The 21382-nt window shown below is 46.0% G+C and overlaps 1 protein-coding gene across 1 annotated transcript in view; it reads right to left on the bottom strand.

Moving 5' to 3' along the window:
• Positions 1-11553: 11553 nt before the first annotated feature.
• The window catches only part of LOC138566103 (zinc finger protein 436-like), a 153757-nt gene continuing 143928 nt past the window's right edge, over positions 11554-21382 (bottom strand). Inside the window, exon 6 of the mRNA XM_069643109.1 lies at positions 11554-14776. Coding sequence (XP_069499210.1) covers positions 14028-14776 — 749 coding nt within the window. The 3' untranslated portion in view covers positions 11554-14027. The remainder of the gene's footprint in view (positions 14777-21382) is intronic.

Raw genomic sequence — 21382 nt, 5'->3', positions numbered from 1 at the left:
CCTCCGATGGCGAGGCCAGCCGCGCCACTGTGTCGAGCTTGGCTCCCAGAAACAGGGCGACTTGCGACGGGACCAGGTGGGATTTTGGAAAGTTGATGGAGAACCCCAGGTCCGTGAGCAGCTGGACGGTCTTCGCAGTGTGCTCCACGGCAAGCTCCCTTGTCTTTGCCCGGATGAGCCAGTCGTCCAGGTAGGGGTAGACGTGGATCCCCTGTAGGCGCAGCCGCGCCGCCACCGGTGCGAGGCACTTGGTGAACACCCTGGGTGCCGACTTCAATCCGAACAGGAGGGCCTTGAACTGGTAGTGCCGCCCTTGGACCACGAACCTGAGGAACCTTCGGTGTCTTTTTAGAATGGGGATGTGGAAGTACGCATCCTCCAAGTCCAACGACGACAGGAAATCGCCCTCCTCCAACTGTCCCAGCACGTGCTGGAGGGTGACCATCCGGAACTTCTGTGCCTTGATGTACTTGTTCTGTCGTCACAGGTCCAGGATGGGGCGCCATCCTCCTGTCTTCTTCTTTACGAGGAAGTACCTTGAGTAAACTCCGGAGCTCCAAAGCCTCTTTGGGACGAGCTTGATGGCACCTTTCTTGAGCATCGCCCTTACTTCCAACAGTAGTTGAGGGACGTGATTTTCCTTCCTGGCCACTGGTGGAACGCAAGGGCACTTCTTCTGGAACTCGAAGTTTTGCCCTTGGGCCAGGGCGTCCAGCACCCAACGGTCAGTGGAGATGGACTCCCACACACTGACGAACCTCGTCAGCCGGCCTCCCACCGGAGGCTGCCTTGCCTCCTTGACCTCTCTGTCGTCGACGACGGGCACCACCTGACTTGCCGCGTCCCCTGTAGGCCTCCTGAGAGGAAGATCTTGCCGCTTGGTGGTACGTCGAGGAGCCACTGCCGGATCCCTTGGAGGCACCTTGTCTGCCTCTGGCGCTCCGAAAGGATGGCCGTCGTTGTTGGAGCACTCCCAGTGCCCGGGCAGTCTCCGTGTCTGTCTTGATAGCCTAAAGGGACTCATCAACCGCCTTTCCAAACAGGTTGTTCCCGTCGAAGGGCATGTCCAAAACTTTGGTTTGTACGTCCTGGCGGAAATCCGTCACCTTGAGCCATCCTCGTCGTCTCAGGCAAACGCTGTTGCCCAACTGACGGTAACCGGTGTCAGCGATTTCTGTTGCCACCGTGATGGCATGGTCTGAAGCAATCTCACCTTCCTGTAAGATTTCAAGGACCTCAGCCCCTTTGGCATCCGGAAGGAAGTCCAATAGAGGGGCGATTTTGAACCACAACTCCCTGTCGTAGCGGGCTACGATAGCCAGGGCGTTGGCCGCCTTGATAGTCATCGCTGCGGATGAGATGACCCGTCGTCCCATCGTGTCCAGCTTCCTGCCCTCGCCGTCCGGCGGGGAAGTTGATGTTGAGGCCGATGCCCCCCCAGCTTTCTTCTTTGCCGCTGCCGTGACGACCGAATCCGGGGTAGGTTGTGCCCGAAGGCACAAGGGGGCAGCGTCGGGGACTCGGTACTTCTTCTCGAACCGGTCCCTCTTTGCAGACGCGTGGCAGGATTCTTGAGGAGGGAGAGCCCCTCATCCCAGATGTCATCCAGAAGTGGTACGGCGAGGACCGTCTTCCTTTTAGCCTTGCGCCGTTGGTAAAGCAACCCTTCCTTTTTCTTCTCTTCGGGGCAGAGCTGGAAGAGCTCGTATGCCCTGGAAATCATGGCATGGAAGGATCCAATCTCGTCGGGCGGGGACGCCCGAGCAAGGGGCGATGGGGGACACGTCCCGTCGTCGCCTCCGTCATCATCTTTACCTGTCGTAGCCGTGTCCGTGCCTGTATCATCCCCGTGGGTAGTTGACCGGGGGGAAGGCAGAGCGGGCCGCAGAGGTGGGAGAGGTGGCGGAGGATGCGTCCTCCTCTTCTTATGCGGTGGACTTCCGAAGGTCCCGGCTCCGGTTCCCCCATCGGGTCTGGCTCAGGTACCTCCGTCGGGGGGAGGGGTAACCTTGTCCTTACATCCGAGACTGAATTGCTGACAAAATGTCTGCTGAAGTGTCCTGCGGCACCAGAAACGGCGGGCGCGAGGGCTCTTGAGGAACCTCGTTGGCGACACCGTCGCTCTCGTCGTCGCCCTCGTCGGGATCCCTCCCCATGGGCTGGGCCTCCTCGATGACTTTGATGAGCTCTTCTTCAGAGGTCGTGTCCGTATCCACGATGGCCACCTGCCCCTCCCCCTCCTTTTCCAACGGGGACTTCGTGGGGGTCTTCTTGATGGGCCTGAAAGACGACTCCCTCCGTGGTGGCAGGGAGACTCTGGATCCTGAGGTTGCCTCCACTGGTGTAGCCTCCACAGGCTGAGCCAGGGCCGCTGCGACATCCTCAATCGAGGTCTTAGCAGGGTGAATTAAGGCCATCGTCACCTTCTACACGCCTCGGGCCTTCACCTTGGTGGGAGGGTCCGAGCCTCGCTCCCCCTCTGCCGGAATCTTCGAGATCGACCGGGGCCTCTCCAGAAGCTTCGCCGGGTTCTTGGACTTCCTCTTACCCGAGCCAGAGCGTTGGCTCGTGGTTGATGGCACCGGGGAGGATGCACCCTGCCTGGCAGCCAAGGAGCCCGACCGTTTGACGCTCCCGGTGCCTGCGGACTCGCAGTGCTTGGCCTTTTGTTGGGCCCCTGTTGCCGGGGCGCGCTCACAGGACTTAGAAGACCGCTCAGACTTGTTCTTCTCGCCTGATGGGCTCTTACGTTCCAGCCAGTTGGTGAGACGGAGGTGGCGATCCTTCATGGTCCCCTCCGACATGTTCCCACAAAATGCACAGTCCTTTTCCACGTGCGTCTTGTCCTCATGGAGACAGCAGAGGTATAACGAATGCTTGTCCTCCTTGAACACATTCTGAAGCTGGCATCCAGGGCAGGTCCTGAACAGCTTCCCGGGCGTCGAGCTTCCTTTCTCCTGGGCCATGTCCGGAGTAGGCCTCGGAACTTCTGAAATCCTCCAAAAGCGTAACTCGATGAAATCTTCACCTTTGAGGGGCGTAGAAAACTCCGAAACGGGTCCCCCTTGATCGGATGTACAAACAGTGGAGCTTGAGGCTCTTTTTAACCAAAAAATGAGAACAATCTCCTGAAAAAGCGCGAAAACGCCGCAAAAGCTCGAGAGCTACAGCACGAGGACTCCCAACACTTGAACGTGCGGTAAAAATCTGAGGATGGCGGCCAAGGGCGGGGCTTAGGGAGAGGGCAGTCATTGGCTGGGGGCTGTATAACCCAGAGACCAGTGATTGGTTACTACTAAGAAAGACAGATCAGAAACAAAACTGATACTGATTTTTACTATACCGAGGATTCCCGGCCTGACGACGGGGAATATTCATGAGCACGTGAATCCATGACAGACCCCATGCTGGAGAACATGCATACACAATCTTCCTCACTCCCTTACAATTACACCCACACAACCTGCATACCTACACAGTAAATCACACCATTACAGCAACTACTGTTTTTCTCAGCACAACACCACTACTCCCATTTTACAAACACCACTACTGTACAACACATAGTACTATAAATACTTTAGCACCTATTCCCCATCACATACACATACTTATTCCACACAACACCGTCCAATTTCAATATCATATTAACGCACACCTATACGACCCCTCACTCTAACAGCCTTTCCCAACCGCACCTATCAACCCACTACAGAATCACACAGCAGTCTTTTTGATTGATTGATTTATTTATTTATAGAGAGCTTTACACCAAGGCCCTTTCAACCCTCTAGAATTACAACCGCAAACCCATCATCTTTATACAATAACACTCGCATAAACTTTCCACAACTTTAAAACACACACTTTTTTCCCCAACAGACACAACATAATGCATACTAAAACGCAACTCTGTAGAAAAAAAAGAAAAGATAGAGCAGATAAAAATAAAAACATGCCATATACTCACCCGCCACTAAAAGACGGCACAGAAAACATTCAAATAGAACATCTAGTAACCTCACTAAGACAAACTAAACCAGTCAGCACTAAAAAGGTAAGCCCCCCTCCATCAAAAACAAAGACTAAAAAGAAGGACAGCATGTCAAGCAATACTATACCATATCTACCTATCCCTAAAGACCTCACTGGTCCTACTATGTCCAATCCCAATGTTTCCCAGGGAACAGATGGAATAGACATAAGGGTCATGGGCTCTACTCTAGCGACACAACCTTTGGCTGCATCCTCACATGTGGCAATCTGATGATTCTATCTGCAAGTCCATTCCCGGCCACCAATAATCCTGCCTAACAAATTGCTTTGTTTTGGTCATTCCCTGGTGACCTTCATGTGAAACTTCGAGAATCTTTCTCCTTGCTCCTATCGGGAGGAATTATTTTATCACCCCTCAAAATCATGCAATTTCTAATCAAGAGTTCATCAAAAACATTCCTAATGGGATCAGGTATGATCCCCCTTCTAATTTCAGTGCTTTTCATACCACACTCTAATCTCAACATCAATGAGGACAGAATCTACTAACATGGCTTCGCGCCATTCATCCTCTGTCACCACTGCTTGATTTATGCTCAGGATTTGTTCATACTTGTTCTCATTGTTAATGTCATCTTCCACTACATTGGTTAGCCTGGATAATCAGTCTGCTGCCTTTTTCTTAGTCCCTGGTAAACATTCTATTTCCCAGTTGTAATCCTGTAAACTGGCTACCCACTTGCAGATCCTAGATGACACCTAATCTAATCCTTTAGTTGTGAGAATCTCTCTCAAAGGTTTATGGTCGGATCTAATGGTAAACTTTACACCCCAAAGAAAAAGGACATCTCTATCGCCCATTTGATAGCTATCAATTCTTTCTCTATCATGGAGTAATTCTTCTCTGCTGTCCTTGAAACCCTAGAGGCAAATGGAATCGGGTATTCCTCTCTCTCACCCCTTTGTGATGAAACTGCATTTGAACCATGGTTGGCGGCATCAGTGGTTATTACAGTTCTTCTTCTGGGGACATAGTTCATTAAAGTTGGAGCCTTCGTCAACGCTAAGTTAATCTCTTGGAATTCCTCCTCACACTGTTCACTCCAAAGGAATCTCACACCCTTCTTGACCAGGTTTCTCATGTGAATGTATTTGTCATAATATTCCGCCAAACTTAGGAAGGAAACAATTTTCTCTTTGTCACAGGGACTCAGAAAACTCACAATATTGTTGACTAAATCAGCCTTTGGTTCAATACCCTGTTATGATATAGTGTGTCCCAAATATTGGATAGAGGTTTTACTGAATTTACTCAAATGTTAAACCTGCTTCCATAAAGATATTCAAAACTTCTCTCAATCTCTTAACATGTTCTTCATGATCTTTCCCATATACTTACACATCATCTTGGAAGCACAATACGCCCTGCATGTCATGAAAAAGCTGATACATGATGCGTTGGAAAACCGCAGCAGCTGATATTAGACCAAAAGGCATGCGTGTGCATTGGAACAACCCTTCTGGTGTAATAAATGCTGTTATATTCCTTGAAGCCGAATGAAGTACAATGGGCCTCATTCCGACATTGGAGGTAACCACGCTGCTATTTGCGGCATGGCTGCCTCCAAAATCGTTCCGTCTCCGCCCTGGTGAATGGAGTAATTACCGGTCCATTCCAAGGTTGGAGGGACCGGTAATTCCCCATTCAGCAGGGTCCTTCCCCATAGGGCTCAATGGGAATGGGGAAGGCGTTAATAACGGTACTGTAAATCACGGTACCGTTATTAGCACTAAAGTGCCTTTGCGGGTCCCGTCCTTAATGCCTGCTAAAAGCAGGCGTTAAGGAAGGACCCACAAAGGGAACTCGTAGTAGGGCGGAAAGGGTTTAACGGCACCGGTCTCGTTACCGGTGACCGTTAACCCTTACCGCCCTACTCAGAATGAGGCCCAATTAATCAGATTTTAGATCTAAAGAGCTCATAATTTTGGCCTCCCTAATGGTACCTAACATTTCGGTAATATAGGGTAAGGGTTGTCTATCCTGTGTTACACACCGATTTACAGAGCTTAAGTCAAGAGACAGTCTGAGTTTACCATTGGGCTTATGCACCAAAGTAAAGGGGAAACCCATTCAGCTGCTTCTATTCTTTCAATAACATAATGTTTTTCCATGGCTACAAATTCTTCCTTTACTGCATCCCTGATGGCTAGTGGCACACTTCTTGTTTTTGTACAACTGGAATGGATTTTATTTTATTCCAATTGTGTGCATGAATCCTTTGAGACTACGTAATTCGTATCGGAATACAGCATGATGTGATAATTCATTTAACCAACTATGGCATACACAGTTTCTTCAGCGTTAGGATCCAGCTTTATTTTAAGCCTTTTTTTGGTGTGACCAGCTTAGTAATGGATTGCTCCTTCTCTTAGAGAAAATATACTTTGCCTTTAGCTGACCTGTCCTTGAATTTCATAATGGCCCAGAACCATCCCTCTAAATCATTTCTCTTTCCTCCATAGGCAACTGGGTGTGTGTCGACTACATTGAGAGAAACAGTAACTTGTAGTTTTTTCTCAAACATATGCTTGGGCAACAAAATGTATTTTGCCCCTGAGTCTATCACCATGTCGAGTTTCATCCCTACAAGCTCGATGGTAGACATGGGTTTCTAAGGGTCGGCATCATCTTGAACAGGGCAACTTCTTCAGAGGTAAAGTCAATGGGACAGGTGCAGTCTTCCATGTCCTCACATAGTTCGTCTAGACAAGCTATGTTTTCACTCTTGGTCCTACAACATGATGTGAGATGCCCACGTCTATTCCATCTTTTGCACAGAGCTTTGATAGCTGGGCATTTGTCACTGCTTGCAAGTGAGTGGGGCTGTCACAGCGAAAACATCTTTTATCGGATTCTTCCTTCCTAACTCTATTTTTTACGTACTTCTTCCCATTTTCTTTCCTACAATTCTGTCTCTTGTCATATTTCTTTGTGTGAACTGTGGCTATTTCCATATCTTGCTCTTCTTCTGGTTTCTTCTCATCTTGTTCGATCCTTTTCTCCAATTCCTTGCCGCATTTGTGGCTATGTTCCACTTCTTTGCTACCCGTATAACTTTGTCAATGGTGGGATTCCTCCCCACATTGCAAATTGTAGGCTGCCTTGCGAGCCTCTTGAGGATTTCTGTGAACAGAAAAATGTTTCAAGATGGCCGCCTTATAGGTGGACCATCTTAAATGATTTTGGTCCTCCAGCCCCGCAAAGAAACTGGAGTATTCTGGTGAGAATGTCCATTTGACGTACTGGATGCAGCTACTGCTGTCCTTCAAATGGAAAGTCTCCATCATTTGCTCATAGAGCTCCAAGTGTTCTCAAACAGAATACTTGGCGTTCTTATGATAAGGCGTGATGACACTCCTTATTGCCTTTATTTGTTTCAATGGGTCCTTAAGCAAGGCCCTTTTTGCCTTATTGGCCTTTTTGGTTCGGGTAACCCTGGTTCATTCATCCTCTGACTCAGAAGCACTGCTCCCAGAGGAGCCCGTCTGATATTCCAGGTTTTTCTGGATTCTGCGAGCCTGGGAATGGCTGGCAGAATGTGGGGACCGCGTCTCCTGTGTCCTGTGACGCTCAGAGGAGTCTTCAGATCCCTTCTTGCTACCAGGATTTGCTGGGTATCCCCCCCACTGACCTAACTGGGCAGAGGTTTTCAGGATGCCCTTAGTGGGCCTACTCTCCTGGGGTTCCCCACTAAATTGCACTGTGCTTGGGTGCCCATACCCGGATGCCCGTCCATCCATTCCTGGGAGGTACTGGCCTATGAGCCCCATACTTCTAGCTGGATAGTGATCTGCCTTCCCTGTGGCCCTGGGCTCATGTGCGCGAGGGGACATGGGGGTGGCAGAGTCCAGGGACTGGGAGAGATGAAGGCCTCTGGTACTAGGGCTCCTGAGGTTATGCTCAGGAGTTTCTCTTTCCCAGCGAACCTCATCTCTATCCGCCCCTGCTTCCTGTTGCAATGCAAGAGCCTGCGCTTTCAGTTCCTCAGTTAAGGCCTTACTAGACTCTATCAGTCTCTCCTGCATGGCTACCTGTTGCTGGAGCCTATCATTGTGCTGACAGAGAGCCTCATTTTCTCTCTGTGTCTCCTGATTGGTCCTGGAGTACTGGGCCAGTCTCTGCTGCAGGAGGGTTACCTCCTCAGTCCCATCCCTACTGGCCTGCTCCTTTCTTGCCAGAGCCTCCTCCACCCTCCTGGTGTGATCTAGCAAGCCCTGATGCTCTTTTTGGAGCTCACCCAGCCCCTGGAGGGCCAAGTGATTTTCTTCATTTTTTCTTTTTAAATGGCAGACTTCCTGGCCTAAGGTATCCCTTTCCTGACTAAGAGCCTGCATTTGTGACGCCAGGTCGTCCCTCTGCCTTTGAAAGGCACCAGCTTTCTGGCGTTCTTCATCAAACTCTGCCTGGGTATCCAGGTCTTTCAAAATCAATTTATTGCTTTCATCTTTCTCTCTGTCTAGTTGGATTTGCAGGGTGGCTACCTGCTCTGTGCATGCCCTGTTGAAATTGATCTGTTGCTCCAGCTTTTTCTGGCTCTGCAGTAAGAAGTCCAAACCGTCTTGGTGCTCCTTCTGCAAAGCCAGAATTCTGGTATCCTGGTCTGTCTTTTCCTGTTGCAGTATATCCATGTCCTCTTTTATTTTAATGATATACTGCCTACTATCATTTTCTGACTCCTGGCTCCTCTGCAGCCTCTGTTCAGAAGAGACCAGGTCAGATTGGGACTTTTCTAACGCCATCTGTTGCCTATTTGCCAGATCTTGGCCTTCAGCACATTTGTCCTGCATGGCTCCCATATATAGATACAAATATGCCGCTATCCTGGAAATCTTATTATGTTCATCTTTGGCTTAAGGGGCCATATATAGTTCACTCAGGGCCACATGTAGGGGACCCTGATCTCTCCATTTATCTGACCCTGTGTCAGTGACCTGTTGCGCGATTGCCTGCAACCAGACCGTTTGGTCCTGATGAGTCCACTCACCTCTCACAAATAGCTTATGTAAGAAGTGCTCTCTGGCTATTTTCATATCTACCAAGGTCGACATTCTGGAATTTGAGTTCCTTCCTGATTTACAGAAGTTTGTATTTTATTTTGCAAAACAGACCGTTTCCTTAGAGCGTTCCTTTGAGGGATTCTTTCACAGTGTAAAACAGCGTGGTGATCTAACCGGATATGTGTATCTGGTCAGTTGGCACACTGTATTAATCTGCACAAGTGGTAAATCTAACCCAGAATATCCCGGCTCCGAGCCCCCACTTCTGTAAGCGATATTCAATCAACACTACAGCTAAGTCAATGCCTAGTCTGGGATGCTGAGGAAAACCCTTATTGATGTATTTTTATGTCCAGTTCAGTATTCTGGATGACAACCCTTGTATAACACCCCCCTCTTAGAATCCCTCTGAACCCACTGAGCCAAGAAGTAGGTTTGTTTTGCAAATTAAAAGGCTTATTTGGACAATTCAACAATATATATCTATCACACTTTTATAATATATTAATATCTGATAGTACACTGAGACATATGATGTGGATCCACAATGGGTAATGTTACAGGGGTACACTGATTTGGTTACTTAGGAGTAGTGTAGAGGATGAGGTAGCTGAAAATGCTTGATGGTTTCAAGGAAATGCAAGGTGGAATAAAATGCAGTACAGAAATAACTTGTTATGATTTTAGCAAAAGGTAATATGATCACTTTTTCTTTTGACAATTCACTCCCCCCCTATGCAATACAAGAAATGGAAGGAGAGCACACAATCTTCAAGAATCCCAACAAATCACACTTTATAATGCAACACACAGTTCCAGTTCCCCCAGCAAGCTTAGAGAAAACAGGTATGAGTTTTAAACACAGGTGAATTACTTTGAAATGTGGTGGCAATGAAGTGAAAATGTGCCAACTGATTTTAATTCCCTCTAGAGATTCAGGGTGAGTGGAAGATGTGTGTTGGTATTAGTTCAGGCTCACTTTAGCAATGCTCTATGAGTTATTACCAAGTTGCAACAGATTTTAACAAAAGAAAGAATGGAGCTGCTATTTTGACAAGTGCAGAAATTGAGCCAAAATCGCAAATCGCTGTAAATTTCGCAAGTGCGTAAATTGTGATTGCGGAAAAATTATAAGGAGTAGGAAGTCGTTAAAGTTTAAAGTTACATTTCGTTCCTAGCCGAAACGGTTCAAGAGATACGGACAATTTAATAAAGGTAGATTTTCGGATTTAAAGTAAAACTCAAAATGACAGGTGACAGCTTGCCGCTGCAGAATTGACAGGTGACAGTTGTGCAGCTTTAAAAATGACAGATGACACGATTTCTAAGAGGCTGTTCTAATTAGGTTAAAATAGCTTGAATTAGATTATTTTAACTAAGAGATTGGGTTCTGCACAGTTCTGGCCGTACTCACAATATATTTTGGGCAGGAATGGGCCTCGCCACGGATCTGGTCGGGTTTTGGACTGGACTCCGGTTCTGGTCTCGGCACTTCACAGCGATCTGGGTCAGCTCTGCTCTCTGGGTCTGTCAAGCACCGGATCTGCTCACAACGGTCTGGTTTGTGGTTCTCTCTGGTTCCTGATACAGCACTGCTTTCTGGATACTGCTACAGATTCTTGCCAAAATTCTTGGCAAAAATTCAAACAGCTCGCTGTTGAAACGGCTGTTGAATAGTTTGGTTGGTTTTGAGGCCTGCTGAAGAGGATTCAGCTTGCGGATTCAGGCCTCTCTGCTACAAATTCTGGAGTTAATTTCTGCTACAGGTTCTGGAGATTGATGGATTTGAAGTCTGGATCTCTGGATGTGAAGTCGTCGGTCAGCATGCTCCGCAGCAAATGGAATTGAATGTCCCTACCTGGCCCAGCAGTCTCTTTTTATGTGTTTTAAAAAGTGGGTGGAGAGGCTAGCATCCCTAAGCCTGCCCCTCTCTTGATTTGAAGGGTCAATAGATTCTTTGGTCCCTGATTTGGGAAGGGATAGTGTGTCAGAGTGATGTCATTTTTATGACCTGCAGAAATGACACTCCCCTGGTCAATGTGCACACAAATCTATTCCTGATCCAAATACATATTTCCCAGGTACACAGTTGTTTGACATCACATACACACATCATATATTACTAAAGATAGCCCCTGTCCCGACTCTGGCGTTTCTAGGAGCTTGCATTCAAAAATGGCAACTTATTTTCGATTTTAGTGGGTTTTGCAATATGGGATTTTCATCAAAAATTATACAAAGGTACATTTCCCTTCCACATATAACCCAGTAACTTTCCATGTCTCTAGCTTATACACATTGTCTTCAAAAATCATAATTAGTGGGGTTTGGCCCCAGAACATGGTACAAATTGGAGTTTGGACTCAAATCGTGAGGGCATTTTTCAAACTAAGACTCTCAAAGTTGTACATTCCTGTCATTTGGTTACAATAAATTATCACTGTTTCTATAAAATATATATTTGTTGCAATTCAACTCCCCCAAAGTGTTTGGGTCCGCCTCCAGGAGTCTGGGTGGGTCAGTGATCACATGTCTCTCCTTGCTGGCAGAGGGCTGTTGACAGGAAACACTCAAAATTAACATACCCCATTCAACAGAAAGAGCCTTTTGTGTGGGCTCCAGCAGGCTGCCTGGAAGTCTCTCCTCAATCAATCAACAGGGTCATGTGATATCCTGCCTCCTGGGGTGGAATCTCTGAGGTGTTAAGGTTTCCCAGCCTCTTGGCCTCTGGGAACAGCAGGTGGCTAGATTTTCAATTAACCCACAAGCTTTGAAGTCCCTGCCCCTCTTGCAACTCCTAAATAGAGTTTCCCTGTCAGAGTTTAGACCGCTAGAGCCACCTTGGGGAATTTATCGGTACTGCATCCATTTTTGAGTTGTCTTGAATTACTGCATTTCAATAGAGGGGTCTTTTGCTTGATAGTATAGGACCCTTGCTTAACATTGTTTCGATCGCTTCCTCACAGTAGAGTGGTGATGTGGAACCCCCCACAAGAAGGTTGTATCTTTGGAGTGGTCTCGTGCCAACTGCGCAGTTCTCCTATTCTGGCGTGAATGTGGGCGGCGATAGCTCATCCCCACATCCACCCAGTCTATTGATTTAGTTTGTTCTGGGATAGAATAATGGGCGGCGACAGCTCATCCCCACATCTACCCAGTCTATTGATTCAACATGGGTCAAAACCCTTGACAACACCTCCTTAACTTAATCATTTCAGACTGATAATGTATCTGTGTTTACCCCTCACCTCTTTTCACCTCCTATGTACTATCTAATCTCGCTGCCTATTTCCTCAGTTTGTAAACCAAGATTGTGTTATGACATCATTGATGACATGTTTCTAGTACTTAAGCAATAGTTTTTTATTAGCAGGTTGAGAGCAATGAGATATCCATGCTTGTATGCTGTCCCGGCTTTGTGTTGATGATAATAAAGCTGGATTTTGCTGTGCACTTTGTCTACTCCGTCATTGAGTCTGGTTTGAACTAACTCCAATTCTTCTGGGCATATTTGTGATTTTGAGACCACCTTAAACGTTGCATCCCAAACATAACAATAAAGGTCTCTACTCTTTTCAACACTGTTCCATAATTGCACACTTAGTTCCCTTGATGCTTCTTGTCCCTTACAGAGTCCACTTGACCTACAAGAAACAACATTAGATTGGAAGAGTCGCAGGAGAGCACTGTGATTCTCTATTCAATGTGCATGCAGGATTTACCTTGTGCTATAGTCAAGCTCTGAGCAGAGCTACATTTGTGGATTCAATATTATTCAAAAGGGTGTATACATCTCAGTCTTAATTCTCCTGCTCCCCCACAGGTCCTTCCAACCTAGTTTAACCTCCAGTGGATCAATGTCTGAATGGGGACACAGTCTGTCTCTTAGTGGAGTCTGCCAAAGTACTGGAATCATGAATGGCAGATGCCATGTATGGGTCTGGCAGGAGCATCGACTGAGTCCAGGCAGTCTGTAGCCCTAAACAGGAGCGCCCAACTACTGCAAGCAATTCTGACCCTAGAATACTGTTCCGTAATGGTTACAAATTCTGCATACCTCGGATCTTCAGCTCCGTCTTGGCTTCCATCTTGGACACCTCGACACTGCCCACTAGCAACATATCACTCACACCGTTTTCTTGCATTGTTCTCTCTCAATCTCATTCCTCAATCAGGTGTCCAACTCAAAACACACAGTGAGGGCAAGGAAGTGGGCATATAAAAGGGTATTTGGAGGGAAGAAGGTAGAAGAGGAACACCAAGGAGCTGAACCAAGATGATAGAATTCTGTCCCGATAGTGCAGTTTAGAAGGCAATAAGTGTTCATTTTCTTGCAGAAGAGACAATGGTCTAGTTTAACTCTGAACAATGTATACATCAGATGACTGGATTTAACCACAAATGTTAGACCATCCATGAGTATGTGGATGACATGTGTGTGGAGCTGTAAGATATGAAAGGACTAGGTAGGGCATATTTTAATATAGGTGAGAATACAGATAGGGAGTCCTAGAGCAGTGAATACCTTAGTTGTTGGGAGGCTCATTCGTGAAGTGCACCCAAGGCAGGTCTCGTACGGTCAGATGGCTTAAGGTAGAAAGGGAGTCTACTTGACATCTGTTGGATCTTTCAAAGTGAAGAGTTTGGATGTGAGGTAATGCGGACATACAGTGAAATGGAGCAGAAGAGTGTAGATAACACAGTCTAAGGGGTGGCAGGAAACAAATGGTGATGTCGTGGGGGACCTTGAAGTGATCATTTCAGGTTAAACAGGCAGAGAGCCTCATTTCCTCTTTTCGCAAGACTAGACATAGCATGTTCATATTGAATTTTGAATCTGCGGAACCTCTCTAAGGTTCTTTCCCATCAATTATGCATCTCCATAGCATATGCTGGAAAGGTGCTCCACTGTACTTCTGAGTTAAGCGTTTGCCTTCTCTTCTATTTGCAAGCATCCCACTGCTCAATTTAGCTTATGTTGTGGGATTCCCCCCACATTGCTTTTTTTTCTGTGTAACTGTCTTCCCCATGTGCATTTGTTTGTGTTTGATGAGGTGTGGCATCTGTCTGAAATGCTTCCCGCACTGAACGCAAGCATACGGCTTCTCACCAGTATGCCCTCGCTGGTGTATCACCAAAGCTTCTGATCGCCTAAAGCTCCTCCCACATTCATTGCACTGGAAGGGTTTTTCACCAGTATGTATGCTTTCATGTCTTCTTAATTTTGGAGCAGTTTTGAAACTTTTACCACATTCATTACATATGAAGAGTCTCTCATTCAAAGATTTTGCCATGTCACTTTTCAGGTTTGTTGACTGGTAATAACTTAGTTCACATTCAATGCATGTTGCTGATGGCTGGTGTTCACTCACATTCGATGGCCTGTCAAAACTATTCCCACATCGACTACAAAGACGATGTGTTAATAAAGCAGGTATTTTCTGATGGTTGCTCTGGGTGGACTCATGTAAGCTCTTTCCATAGTCAGTAGAGGCATGCAGCGTCTGTGCTCTCAGGGTTCTTTCATGTTTCACAATGCTTGGTGTCTGGTAGCAAGTGCTGTCATATTTATTGCATGTATATCTGTTACTTCCTACATGGATTCTGTTCTGAGAAATAGCCTCCAAGTTCTGACTGTAGCTGATATCAAATTCTCTAGGGGTATTCGTTCCATCGCTGCACGTTGCTAGCTGGTCAGTCATGCTTCCCGGTTTACTTGCACCTGAGGAGGTAAAAAACATGAGACACTTGAAAATCAGCAGATATTTAACTCTATGAAACAGCAAAACCAACTTGTATTTACACATATTTACTTCGACCTAGACGTTCAGGTGCATGACCCAAAACCCCCCAACAAAGGTAAAATATACGACAACACACACGTGAGCCGAAGAGACACTCCCCAACCGCAGTCTGTTAACACATTTTAACAACGTTCTTCTATAGTGAAGAGTTTCTCTAAATATTCCCCAATCCCATCACCTCCAGAAAAGAGGCCATATGTTAGCACAGCTGTTAAAATGGCACTGGATAAAGAATATGCTACTACTCCGGGTTGGAGCAAGTATTTAACCCTTCCAGTGTTCGGGATGTGCAAACTATCTATTGCACAGGATATGGGTGGCAGCCTCCTAGCCGTAACTGCTATAGAACTAGGCGCTTCATTTCGCCTGACATAATAGCCATCCTCAAGAGGCATCGTTCCCGCTTACAAAGATGCCAGATATTTTGTTTTTTATGGCCATGACAGAGCCCCATGACGCTCATCTGCTGGCGGAACGCTGTGCAGCTGCCCTATTGTAAAGCCAGCCATGGCACTACCAATAACAGAACAGTGGAAGAACAGATTGTTTTCGCTTTCACAGATCCAACAATAAAGAAATCCTTGATTTATCGAGTAAAAGCAAACAAAACATGCAATACTTAATGCTTCGACCTGGGCAATTGAATCAGGAGGTTTTTTTGGGTCCCTGGCATATTCAGGGACATTTAGCAACAGTTTTGTGAAGAAACCTTCATCTTGACATTTTACAGACTCCTGAAGCTTCCTGGTGACAACAAAGGAAGAACCCTGTTTCACCAACATGTTCCTTTTTGGCATGTCCCGAAGCGGTTTTGCCGCATTACAAAAGGTCCATTAAATCATGAGCGATATTTTGGAGCATGCCTTTTATTTAGGCAAAGAGACACCTTGAGGTGCCCATTTCGCATGAGGAGGAAGAGAAACACTGTAATGCTCTCATCTTTACGGCAAGGGATGCCGCTTTACCCAATTTGATCGAATCAAATCGAAATGTGTTCCATTATAAATCTTCCTCATGCCATGCCTGTAGAAGATTTGCGACCAGAATACGGATGGTCCTCCTTGTATTCACTGTGGCGTACTCGGAGAGTACTACTATATGCAGAATTGGGCAAACAAGATCGTAGCTCAAACGCCTTATTGCAGCTGATTGGAGATAAGATTCCCACCAGCTTTAAATCCTTTTATTGCAGAATTGCAAAGTTTTTGCACAGCTCATCTGAGAATCTTGAGTGTTGATAGCAACATACTGGTAAATTCGCCTGATTATGGAAAGATTGTTAAGCAGAAATCTTGTCAATTGGCTTTGATTTCCAATATCGAGAAACTGCATCAATATGCTCGATATAAAGACTACGCATATCAGAGCTTTCCAGGAAATACTCCTTGCAGTTACTTAACTAAATGCTGTAGCATTAATTTAAAGCATTTTATTCTGTACCTGCCTCTTAACATTCTCCCCACAAATGACTACACTAGCCACTGGAAAAACTGTGCTCCCCGGAATGACCTACGTAGATGTTGCAAGCGAGAGAGTGAGACCGTTACACATATACTAACATCCTGAACAGCCATGACCGAGATTTATAGGAGAGGGTACGGTAACTTTGTAAGTGTAATAGAAAGTATTCGAGAAGACCAATTTTGGTCCAGATTGATAGCTGCTCAGTCTTTAGTAATAACTTCAGCTGTATAGGAAATCTGGAATAGGGCCACTAGCATTCAGGGAAAATGAGATTCACTGTTTTTTTTTAGCTTAATATGGGCGTGTAGGTGTATTGTTTACTGTTTTAACTGAATTGAAGATAATTACTATACATGTAGATTTCTTGTTTTTTTGTTTTGTAAGTGACTGTTCTGAATTGTTATTTTAAATTGAAAATTGCAATGTTTTTATGTTTCCTTTATTTAAAAATTCTTATTTATATTATGCTTAAAGTTTATATGAAATTGAACTAATGCATTTCAATAAAAAATAACAGAAATAAAAAACATTTGACCAAATTAGGCCAGTACGATTCGATCGATTTGTCGCCCTGTCCCTATTTTTCAGCATTTTAAGTCCTTGAGTGTTGCAGGGGTGTCTGCCACTACCTGATGATTGGAGGCAAAAAAAATACAAAAAAGAAAAGAAAAGGGGACCCTGCAGCGTCGGCTCCGACCCGCGTTGGAGGGACGGAAGTGACAATAAAGGGTCAGGCGAGACAGTGGACAAGAAAAGGTTAGTGGGGTGGGGGATGTATTGGAGGTGAGGGAGACATAGATTGGATGAGTTTGGTCGCAGTAATATTGTATTCTCAGTGAAAGTGACTGTTAGGCAGAATTATATGCAGTACCTTTAGGGACCACTACACACAATTAAGACAACAAGTGACAGTACACTTTCACCTTTGGTACAGGCCCGCACTACACAGTTATAATGGTAGCAGTAGCAGAGCAGCCCAACTTATCGCAAGAGTAAGTGAACGGTACAAATAGTTACACAAAGGACAGCAATTACTATGATTCAGGCAAACACTGACTCAAGGTTTCTAAGTAAAAGAATATATATTTATTTACTCACAGTTGTATAACATTTCACTATTCTAAGCAAGTCAAAATCACAATCATAAATATACCACACCACATCCCTTAAATTCTAGACAAGTTAGGCTCACAAAATGAAGTGGGAGCAAAATGGCACTCCAGTAATTTAAAAGGGAGGGAAAGACAAAGTTATCAACAATTAGGCAAAACCAACACGCAAGTATTCTGAGCAGTTGCACAAGAGAGACTACAGTGAGGAGATGAGCTAGAAAAGGCTTAGGGCCAAAGTCAATAGGGCAAAAGTCTTTTGCTCAAGATCACACAGTTCAGTGTAGTTCGCTGTAAAGTTTGTGGCACAGATTCCGGACGAGGTTGGTTGGTAGAAAAGTTAGTTCAAAGAAAAGAGAAGGACAAGCCCTCGGATTGGAGAAAGTTTTCAAACACTTTCACAGCGGCTGAGCGAAACGCACAACCGGATTTGCACAGTACCTTAAAACGGAGAGGGGGCTGTAGCTGAGGCAGACGTTCCTGGTAGTTCCTGCAGGCTCACGGTTCCTGACCAGAAGTAGGAAGGCTGGAGGGTCCTGCACTACCCAGGGAAGAAACCAGCAGCAGCGCCAAACAATGAATAAAAGGTGTGCTCCTTAAAACCCAAGCAGGGTCTGACCTTCCTGGCTATGCGGCCCACTGTAGCTTTGTACAGCGAATTCGACCAGAGGAGGGGTCCTGGCTTGTAGTTTGGGTGAACTGGTTGGTCCCACCAACTCAAGGGAAGAAGTTTCCTGGAGGATCTTCTCTGTCATCAGATTTGGAGATTCGGACCTGCAGCAGGGCTTCACCAGGCGGTTCAGTCATTGTAGGGGTCCTCTTCTTCCAGTTCCTTGTTGGTTCTTTCGTTCCAGTGGCAACTCTGTCTTTCCAGTCCCAGAGACCCGCTTTTTATACAGTTTTCCCCCATTCATATAGCCTGGCTATCAATCACACAGCAGGGTGGCTGGCCTTAGCCAATTGGACAAGAGTGCGACGTGGGTTACTAAAGCAACCCATGGCAGGGGTCCAAAAATCCCTCCCTCCCAACCTGCCTACCTAGACTATAAGGCTCCTTAAGGAGGGCTTCTGTGCAGAAGCCCACGAAAAGACAGAGAACAAAGGAGTCATCCCCAGTTTGGCGCGCAGAGAAAAACACGAGAAAGACTCACAAAAAGAAATGGCGACTAAACCCAGCCGGAACCAAAATAAAATGTATTGGTCAAGCGGGTTTATGTTCGAGGCCAATATAATAGCCTAAAACAATACCACGTTACATAAGATAATCGCGGTAGGAAAGTTAGGGTAGATACCACGGCCACCAGCCAAGTCTTAATGTTAAGGGAGTGAAACACTGCCCCAAGAGGTACAGACAAAAAGGGATAGGAGTTAACCCTTTCCAATACTCCATTTTAGATGGGGTGTACTGGGTCTGTGGTTTAAAGTGACTATATAAAGTTAATGGCAACTTTACCTGTTTCTGGGGGACAGTAGTGAGCCCCAGAAAAATGGAGTCAGTGGGAAGTCTCAAAGACAACCGTGTGTCACTGCACTGAAGGTGCTGTGTAACACACAGAAAAAAAGATGATGCCTGTGGAGTAGGTAAGGCTCCACAGTCTATGAACACAAAACATATTAAACACACACAGCAAAACACATGTAAGAGTGGGAAAAAAGGCTCACACTCCTACCAGGTGAAAAAAATAAATCCTAGAAATCCAGCAAAGCTGCTGGGGGACTCTTTAGGTAAGTGAAATCAACCATTTATGAGAATTCTCCCTAACATTGACTATGGTCAATTCCGGCGTGACCAATTCTGCCACAGTCAAACAACCCAGATCCAGGGATGCACGCGTAGGCTCGGCAATGCAGGGTTCAAAACTTAGGGAAGCTGGGAGTTATTTAGCTCCTGCTTGGAGCCTGAGACTGATTAGCTTGACACCAACAGCTATCAGGCACTCGTTTTGGTTTCCAAGGCCAACTAATGCCGAACAAAAACAACTATATGAATGTAATTCTGTGCGCATGGGACAATCTATAAATAAACATGAAGACATCTATTTGACATTTAAATCATAAGGGGTCATAAATAATGGGCACAATTATTTGTTTACATCTTATGTGGAAGTTTGCAAAAAGCTATGCACTAGATCCTCCTTCTCCCTGTGGTAGCTCCTGGTCACTGCTTTTAGCTCCTGCCTATCCATATGTTAACTTCAAGCCCTGCAATGTCCTGTTAGCAATCCGCTATCCAACCCATCTGTGCAGTGTCCTTTCACTGATCTATAAAGTATGGGATGACTCCTGGACTTGGTGCCATCCCAGAATCCGATTCAGAGTTATGCCCAGCTAGAATGATGCGTTCTGCTGCCTTTAGTTTTTGTCTTTGAGCCCATGTAATATCTTCAAAGGCTGTGCATGATTCTGGCCTCACCCTGGGTTCTCACAAACTTCACAAGGCTGGTTTAGGCGGATTAATCATATCAAATGATACTTCTGGCATTCCTCAGATGGAAAGAGTGTCCTGTATCTTGGAACCCCCTGTTCTAATGGGACGCGAGGCAGAGGTGCGTGCAGTGCACATGGAGCTCCAAGCAGAGGCACGTGCTTACGTCCCTAAAGAAGCATACTGCGTACGCCCTTACACTGCATGTCCTATACGCTGCCATGCAGAAACTATTCTCGATAAGGATGCCAGCGTGAAGGGTCTAGGTTCTTTGATGGTACCAGTGGAGGATGGGCAAGAGTGCCACTCTGCGTTTGGAAGCTTAGGAATTATGCAGCTATGGAGATAGATGTGCTGAGAGGGAGACAGAATCTTTGCCCATTGTATGCAAGGGTAAAGGTCTTGGTGAAAACAGACCACGAGCTATAGCGGAATCTGCTTTCTAATCGAGGCTACACTTGAGATTGTCAAATGGACCTACATGCCACACGAGTATGCATTTGGCATGCATCAGGTACCAAGAACCAGCAATGTCACTGCCTGTTTTCATTTCATGCATGCCAATGAATGATGGCAGTGGGGCAAAGTAACGAGTGAGGTCGATGGTGAGTCAGAAGCAGCACAGGGTATCAAAGAGCGGTGCCGCCTTTACAAAGGAAGAGTGGGATGAGTGCATGCAGGCAGGTCTGCAGGAAGGAGGACTGTCGCAATGTCTCCCTCTCCTGCCAATTATGCAATTGTTGCTGGGCAGACTGGGTCGTGACGGCTAGTGGTGCTCTGGCAGCCAATTAACAAGCCGTGTGCGCAGGAAGACAGGGTAATTCAACCCGTGAAGGTTAATGTCAGAGTTGGAAGGCCCTCTACATAGGGGGTAGAGGACGATGTAAGAGCATAGCTCAATGCTGCTCAGAAATGGACTGCCAATAGTAAACGTGAGGTATGAGGAAGCAGTGCATGGACCTGCCAACGAGGCACGCATGGCCGGTCCGCCCTTTGATCAACTTGAGCCTGATCTCTGAACTACCCAAAGACTTCTATCAACACATGTTCCACAACAATTTCTAAATTGCAATAGACTCCCCCGCCCCCTAAAAAGTCCTTTATTCTACGACCTAATCCCTAAATCATGTCCTCTCTGTATGGACTTTGGCACTCTTAAGGGCCCTGAAGTATTGATGAAGCAGGAACCACTCCAGACCAGGTTAGTAGAAAAGGAAATGCTTCTTTAGTCAGTCCTAGTTACAGATGTTGATCAGATGTAGGAGAGTAGCAAGAAGCATCCTTCTAGTTCCTCTGTCTCCCTGCCAGTGCCCCAAACGTCCCTTAAGGAACCCTCAGCACACTACCAAACCCTTGCATCATACCATTCCAATACATTCCATGCAGCCTCTCCGCTCACGTAACATAAACATATACACAGATCACTATTTATTTTTTATTTATTGGGCATCTATAATGCGCCTATACAGCAAAGGGGTTTTAAGGGGCAACAAGACAAGGGATGGGGATGAAGAAAAACATAACGG

This window comes from Ambystoma mexicanum, chromosome 1p (genome assembly GCF_040938575.1).
Source record: "Ambystoma mexicanum isolate Mex_15411 chromosome 1p, UKY_AmexF1_1, whole genome shotgun sequence".
In the NCBI taxonomy this organism is placed as follows: Eukaryota; Metazoa; Chordata; class Amphibia; order Caudata; family Ambystomatidae; genus Ambystoma; species Ambystoma mexicanum.
The sequence above is the reverse complement of the archived record's forward strand: the minus strand, read 5'-3'. Positions and strand labels throughout refer to the sequence as shown.